At 32.5% G+C, this 8,420-nt stretch overlaps 1 protein-coding gene across 1 annotated transcript; it reads left to right on the top strand.

Moving 5' to 3' along the window:
• Window positions 1-4,795: 4,795 nt before the first annotated feature.
• LOC105966219 (Auxin efflux carrier family protein) lies at window positions 4,796-7,017 on the top strand. The gene is made up of 2 exons (XM_012990784.2): window positions 4,796-5,110; window positions 5,511-7,017. Exon 2 carries the CDS (start codon window positions 5,545-5,547, stop codon window positions 6,841-6,843), a length of 1,299 nt encoding a protein of 432 aa, XP_012846238.1. The 5' UTR covers window positions 4,796-5,110; window positions 5,511-5,544; the 3' UTR covers window positions 6,844-7,017.
• Window positions 7,018-8,420: the final 1,403 nt, after the last annotated feature.

The raw sequence follows: 8,420 nt of genomic DNA, 5'->3' as shown, positions 1-8,420 counted from the left end.
GTTTCATGCATAAAAAAATAAAATAAATAAATAAAAGAAACATTAAGACATGCATATATTAGGGCAAATACTCATTAATAATTATGGTTTTTCATGCATGTTAACGTAACTGAATCAGAAATAATAATAATAATAATTAAAAAAAGAAAAGAAAAAAAAGGGGATAGTGGATATAAAAAATAGGGAGCTCCCTTCAGTCCAAGACGCGACAGAAGAAACCAAACTCAGCTCCCGCATCGTTACATCGGAAACCCATCGCCGCCGCCTTATAAGAATCCGATGAGTTCACGAAACAACGAGTCGGCAGCTGAGTATTCAGTTCTCAACCCGCCCCGGACTGGACTGAAGGAAGCTCCCTTTCTCCACAACCCTAATTAATCAACACCTACCTACACATAAATCTTTATTAATATATTTTCTTCATATCATATATATATATATATATATATATATATATATATATATTTTATATATATGTATGTATGTATGTATATATAACCTATGTATGTATGTATGTATATATAACCTAAAATTGGTTTTAAGAGGAGAATATGGTTATGAAGAAGAATGAGATGGGGGAAAATGAGGGTATTTAAATAGGACAAAATATATTAGAGAAAAATAATAATAATAATAATAAAAAAAAAAAAAAAAAAAAGGGAGAGACATGAAAATCTAGGGTGGGCTTGGGAAAAGGATTTAGAGCAGAAGGGAAAACGCCATGGAAATAGTGAGATTGCGCAGTTACATATATATTATAGTACTTGCATGATCTATGCATGGAAGATGCTGGTACACTTTTATTATATTTTCAAATATGAATTGATTTCACAAGATTTTGACAACACAAAAATCATGAAATTTAAATAAATAAAATATGGTACAATTACTTGTTATACATCTAATCAAACAGCTGTATAGTTCATCATCCATCACCAGCTGGGGTGGGGTGGGGGGGTGGGGTGCATGGGGGTACGTACTCCATAATGGTAGGGTTTGGAGAAGAATCATAGTATTCCATAATTGGCAGAAAGTATTGATGAATAATGATTACTATTATGGGAAGTTTTTTTGGGACTGTTGATTCAAATCTTTGCTACTGTACGTTGATTTGCCACCACATGCATCATGCATCATCATGCATCAGGCCCCTATATATCTATTTACCTATATTTTTTTTATTTTTTATTTATTTATTTATCATGGATGAGTACCTGAGTTTTGGCTCGACTGTTTCTGCAAATTAATGCAAGCTAGAGTTTATAATATATATATATATATATATGAGAATGAAATCATATATAGAAATTAATTAATTTCATAGCAAATAAAGGACTTAATGCTAATCTTCTCAAGTAAAAATTAAATTACGAAAACCCGCTCATATTTGGTAAATTACATCTACATCCCTCGAGTATGAATCCTCAACATAGTTTTCTAGATTCCGTGGAATATTCTCTAATTCGTACTCGTTTTGAGAAAAAGTGCAGTTTCAAAATATAGAGCTCAGATGCACCACTATCCGATATTTATAAGCACTAGTAGAAAATTTGTTTATTAATACGAATTTGTTTGCTACGGTGAAAAACCGTAATAAAAGGTATTTTGTACTACGGAACAATTTTGAAGTCGTAGTAACTACTAAGATAGATTTACCGTAGCAAAAAAGTATTTGGAACGGCCATTTACCGTAGCAAAGCTTTTGTCACGTCCGTATATGCTGCGGGGTAAATTCGTAGCAAAAGCCTTTTTACTACGAATTTGATACATTTTGTTACGGTTAATTAATGATCGTAGTAAAAAACTATTTTTCTACTAGTGAAGCTAGAAGACACATCTTATATATGATCATGATCTTTTTTCAAAATGTAGAGCTTGGATGTGGTAAAACGGGTACAGACCGGAGAATATTCCACATATTCAAAAAGATTCCACTAAATTTTTAACACCACATGGATGAAGACGTGTAAGAAGATTAGTGATTGAGGATACGGATAATTACCCGAACAAGATGGATATTTTCGTAATTTAACTATATGCATAACTCATAAGTTGTGTTCAAGGGTGTCATGACTTAGGTTAGCTAGGTATAGCACATGAGCAAGCAAGTTGGTCCTTGGTCAAAAAGAAAATTAATAAAACGTACACACAATAATGAAGGGACAATGAAATGAAAGGTACCTTAAAGTTTGCAAGAAAACCCTATTCACACATATATATTTATTTGTTCAGGTATTTTTTTTATTTTATTATTTTTTGCCAGAAAAAAAATAATATTCCCTGTTTGGGTGAAGCTTTGGTTTGTTCTATAGTCCAACTCAATGGTTTGGAAGACCAAAGGGGGATCCTTGAGTTGTCATTTCATTTGTCAACTCATTTAACCTCTTCTTCTTTGCCATTTTCTCTTCCCTCTCTTTATTCTGCATGCCAAACAGCCCCTAGTAATTTACCTTTCTTTTTAATGATGTAACTATTCATTTTAATTCATCTATGAACAGTTGAAGAAAAATGAAAAAAAAAAAGTATAAATAATATTGGTCAGGGCAGAGTGTTGAGTCAAATTTGTAATAATTGTTTAATTGATCATCTAATTTAAAAGTTGGAGTGTTTTGCAAATAAATTTATTCTTCATATTTATATAAAAGCTCCTTATAATAATAAAATGGATTTGATTAAAATTAATGTTTTTGAATTATATCTTAAAATAGTTTATTTTAAGAGAGGCATAAATAAATAAATACTGTTATACCAACTTCCAAAAACATGAGTAAGAAAGAGAAGCACTGTGATTTCTTGTTATAGAAAAAGCTTTGGATATTTCTGGCTTCATGTGAAGGATAAAGAACTTCGATCAAATTAGAAAGAATTAATTAGTTTATAATTTCTTTTCTTTTTTAAATAGGAACGGAGAAATTGAAAAGGGGAGAGTTGTAGGAGTAGGGGTGAAAGTCGGATGGATCGGATCGGATCGGAATTAGCCTTTTTGGAAAATTTTGGAAGTACAAAATCAATTCCAATTCCAATTCCAAAATTTTTGGAATCTAAAAATTCATTCTAATTCTAAAAGGCTCGGAAATTTCGGAATTTCGGAAAAAATCGGAAATCACAGTAGCTTTAAATTTTCAAAACGTAGCCGAAATTTTCTAAAATGTTCATAATTTTTCGAAAATAAGAACATCCACGTCGATAAATGTAAAACTAATAACTACTAAATTTCAGTTCAAAAAAATAAATACAAATAAACACCGCATAATATCCAATAAAACTTCTAACAACAATTCATTATGTCAAAATCCTAAAACAAAACTTATAGGTGTTTTTTTCGAAAAATAAGTATTATATAATATATATACTATTTATAGGTGTTATTTTCGGGAAAAAATCAGATTTTTTCGGAATTAATTTCGGAATTAAATCGGATCGGAAATCGGAAATCGTGTGCTTTGACAATTTTACCCTTAATCAAACACATGAGAATGGCACGTGCGAGAATTTGGCAAAAAATAGCCAATTTCGTCAACGGTGCTCCAAATAATAGAGTCTGGGGGCAACGTGCAATTTTCTTTTAGTTTGAGGGATAACGTGCAAAATGCATCATAGTTCGGGAGACAAAATACTACCGGGATGTGATAAATGTCGTTCGAACTTAAATAATACCGTTTCGACTTCAAATGTGATTTTGATCATTTTCAATTCCAAATTTTGCAAAACCCGAAAAATAGAATTTGTGGTATTCTGAATTAGTTTTCTAATCAACTTGAATCACCAAAATTGGATGCCGGACGAGAAATATATACATAAATCAATGTATACTGCCCCCAACTTTGATGTATTGAGGTATTTAAAATTCAAAATGTGACTAGCTCATTCATGCATAACTTTGTCACACGACATCCATTCTAGCAGAGTTGGATTAGAAAACTAACCAACCCAAAGGACTACAGTTCTTGTGTTTCGAATTTTGCCAAAATCAAAATAGAAATATATCAAAATCAGATTCAAAGTCAAAATAGTATTATTAAAAATTGAAACGACATTTAACATTTCAGTTTATAAAAATATTTCTAAAAGAATACATGCTCACTCGCGTGGGGTTTTTAGTTCATGGACTGGGTTGGGTCTATCACATATGTAAATGTCATTTTTGTCCCCATAAATGGTGGTTGGATAATGATTTGAAGGGACAAACATGCCATTTACCGCCACCAATCAGATTTTACGAAATAAAAATAAAATTAAAAAGTTTATTCTATATATATATTTAAAAAAAAAAAAAATCAGTTAATGTCTTTAAACACTCATCTACATACTAATTTTAATTAATATATGATTTATTATACTATTTTAAACCATTATAAATAATTATTTAAAAAAATATATAAAAATGCACTGGGCTGAAGAGCTGCTATCTGCTATTGCACATACCGGGCCGGGCCCAACTCACTTAGCCCGTCCATGGTGGTCCAATTCCTTGTGCCATCAGGCCTGAGTCAATCATATCAAAGGTGGACAAGAAATATGGCCCAATAAATTACTATTTTCCCAATTAAAAAATAGAATAAAATAAAATATGTTTTTCAAAGTGTGAAATTAATATTTTAATTTTGTTATAAAGTATTTTGGGAAAAATAAACAAAACTGGAAATCAAAATTTAAAAATTCAATTCTTCACCAATAATATTTATACTAATTAGTGTCATTTAGAAATGAAAAAAACCCAGAGTTTTTGAAAATTAAAATTAGTACATAAATCAAAGTCTTATAAAAAATTATTTTTCTTGTTAAATCGGAATTCGAGATGAATCTATTCGTTTAAATTTCATTCCAATTTTGTTTCATGTTCCAATTTCTACATGTTCATTTTGTACACTATATATTTTCCACGTACTAAATATAAAATAATATATATATACAAACATAAATAATAGGTAATATATATTTCAGATAAACTTGTAAAAAAGAAATTATAATGCATTACAGTTCCTAAATTTGGAAGAATGGTGTAGCTCTGTTCTTCGTGATTCCGCCACCTTTTCGTTTGATATGCAGATTTCTCATGCACCGGAGCTTTCTCCCTCTAATTTTCCTTTTCTCCAGATTTGAATTTTCGGTAATTCCTTCTTTCTGAAACAATTTCTTTTCGATTTTTTTAAGGATTATTATTTAGGGTAATTTTTTTTACAGATCTGTGTGATTATAATTGCTGAGCTCATTTTCATTAACGTTGATTGACGATGATGTTTTCTATGTTGATTTGTTGCGTATTGATATTTTTTTTACACGATTGAATTTGTATTTCTTACTGTTCATGGTTAATTTATCGCTGATGGTGTTGATTGAATTTTAATTTCTGGTATTTAATTTTTTTTGTAAGCTAGGGCAAATATTGGGGATATCTTAAACTTTCATCTTCTTTTAGGGCTTGTTTATTTGTTGGAAATATATTATTGCACCTCTTTTTATTAAATTACTGGTGAATTTCTTTTTCGTTTCTTGCTTGTTTGTTGCAGATTTATTGACATAAATTAATCCGGGGAAGAAAATATGTCGAATCTCTGGGCTGAAATTTACAATGACAAGACGGTATACGAACGAGACGTAATCGATGCAATCGTACCTCTGTTAAAGCTACTCTCGATAACACTAATCGGCCTGCTCCTCGCGCATCGAAGAATCCAATTAATCCCAAAAGCTACATTCAAGCTTCTAAGCAGGCTCGTATTCGCTCTGTTCTTACCCTGCCTCACCTTCATCCACTTAGGCCAATCCATCACCCTCGAAAACATTAAACAATGGTGGTTCATTCCTGTAAACGTACTTTTAAGTACTTCAGTCGGTTTCCTCTTAGGTATCTTAGTGGTAATAATCTGCCGCCCACCCCCTCAATACACTCGATTCACTATAATAATGACAGCATTCGGAAATACCGGAAATTTGCCCCTCGCATTAGTGGGCTCCATTTGTCATGACAAGGAGAATATTTTCGGTCCGGAATGTAAGAAAAAAGGCGTGGCTTATGTTTCTTTTGCTCAATGGGTGTCTGTAATTCTCGTTTATACGCTCGTTTATCACATGATGGAGCCTCCTTTGGAGTATTACGAGATAGTCGAAGAAGATGAGAATCGGTGTCGTATTCTCTCTCCTCAATTGAGTAGATCGCTTCTTGTGGAAGCTGAATGGCCTGGTATTCAAGATAACGAAACCGAAGATTCCAAGAAACCCGTTATTGGTTATTTTGATAATGAACAAATTATCGAAGAAGGTGGAAACGGGAGAGAGAAAAGTCCGAGGACTTTAGGTGTGGTTCGGAAGATGAGAATAGTTGCCGAGCAAACCCCGTTTCGCCACATCATCCAGCCGCCGACTATTGCTTCTCTGTTAGCTATAATTGTTGGAATGGTTCCTCAGATAAGAAATTGCTTCTTCGGTCACAATCCACCGCTTTCTGTTATTTCCGACAGTTTGGAGATTCTTGCAGGTGCGGTCGTCCCGTCGGTGATGCTTATACTTGGGGGGATGCTTGCTGAGGGCCCCACGGATTCGAAGCTCGGTTTTCGAACGACAGCTGGCGTGATCGTGGCGAGATTGATTGTGCTTCCTCTTTTGGGAATCGGGATTGTGGGATTGTGCGATAGGATGGGCTTTCTTGTTGACGGTGATGGAATGTACAAGTTTGTGGTGCTGTTGCAGTATACGACACCGAGTGCGATCCTTTTGGGGGCGATTGCAAGTTTGAGGGGCTACGCTGTAAGTGAATCTTCTGCGCTTCTCTTTTGGCAGCATTTGCTGGCGGTTTTTTCGCTTTCTGTGTATGTTGTTTTCTACTTTAAGTTTGTTTTGTAGGGTTCTTTTTTTCGGTGGTAAGGGTGCTCGTAGAGTGAGGTAATTTTCGACGATTTCTTTGAGTGGCGTTTAAGTAATTTTGTTGTTGCATAATGTTTCTTGCATGCATGTGGTATTTTAATTGCAGTTTGTTGTTTAGTTGAACCAGTTTGCACCATTCCTTACACCCTCAAATCAGCTCTATGTGTATGTGTGTATACTGTATATATGGATTTATTGAGGTAGAATTTTCTCAGGAGTTTCTGTTTGTCCACGTGTCCAATTTCCCTTTGATGGCACGTGGGCTTAGGCATCCCCCTTGGACCTATATAATTACGTGGACCCAATTTGGGCTTTTTTTATTTGGATTTTGTTTCTACAATTCTTGAATTAGTGGGTCAATTTGGCAGCCTCTTGAGGGAGCATTTGACTTTGAATAGTCCACATCCAACACCAAATTTTAGTAAATAAAACACGTTTTTAGAAGATAAATGAAGACTGAAATGTGATCCACGTGTTAGTCAAAATGGCATGTCTGGTCTCGTAAGAGATCGTCTAGCGGTTAGAACAAATGAACTTGTAGCAATTGATTCAGATTCATATAATTTTATCGACGATCACTAGATCGAGGCTGTCACATATAAAATACGAATTTATTACAGTTCATTTTTCTTATTATTTGTTTAATAAAGGGTGGAAGATAAAATGTGATGATTACAAGGAATAACTTTACTTTTCTCTTTTAACTTAGACCTTAGAAAATGCTGTCACGTTCGGAATAATTCTCATCTTGCTTATGTTTTACAAATATTAAAATAATTACGATAATGATGAAACCTGGTAAAACTCGTGACAGCATATATAGTTGTTTAAACAAATAATTAATGCATTATAATTTATTAGGCAATGGAATATCTTGTGTTTACATTATGTGAAGCCCCAAAAGATTTAGGGTGTTTGATTAAACTTACAAGTTGTAAAGAAATTATAAACTCTTTTAAAGTGTTTGTTAAAATTTCAAAAAATATTTTAAAATTTTAAAAGATAAGCTGCTAGAGTGAATACAATATTTTTCAAATAATAAATAACAATAGCTTATAGCTCATTATACACTTTAAAAATTAATTCTAAATATAAGACGCAATAATTTATCATTTTTTAAAATACTTATCAGACGTAAGAACTTATAAATATTTAAAATAAACTTAACCAAACTAACTTATGCTAGAGAATTGCTTTAAAAAGCAAGATAAATGCTTTGTTTGCCACTCCTATTTGCAGAAAATAATTAAAAATTGGAACTCAATGATTCCATTCATATGGACCTAAATCCTAAAAGAACATATCTACACATTAGATATAGGCATGCGTGTATTGATGTGTGTATCACCTATGAAGCTTATCTTAGGCTATTTATTGAGCACCCCATTCATATATATATATATATATATATATATATATATACAACAAATACACTAATTTGCATTGGTATGTGTAGATCAATAGTAGCAGATAGATCTTTATCGTTCGTATATATACAAAAACTGAAAACACACGCAACTACATTGTTGTATGTATATAAACAATAAAATTTACCC

Source organism: Erythranthe guttata, chromosome 5 (genome assembly GCF_056151865.1).
Source record: "Erythranthe guttata isolate IM_541 chromosome 5, IM_541, whole genome shotgun sequence".
Classification (NCBI taxonomy): Eukaryota; Viridiplantae; Streptophyta; class Magnoliopsida; order Lamiales; family Phrymaceae; genus Erythranthe; species Erythranthe guttata.
This window is presented reverse-complemented; position numbering and strand designations above follow the sequence as displayed.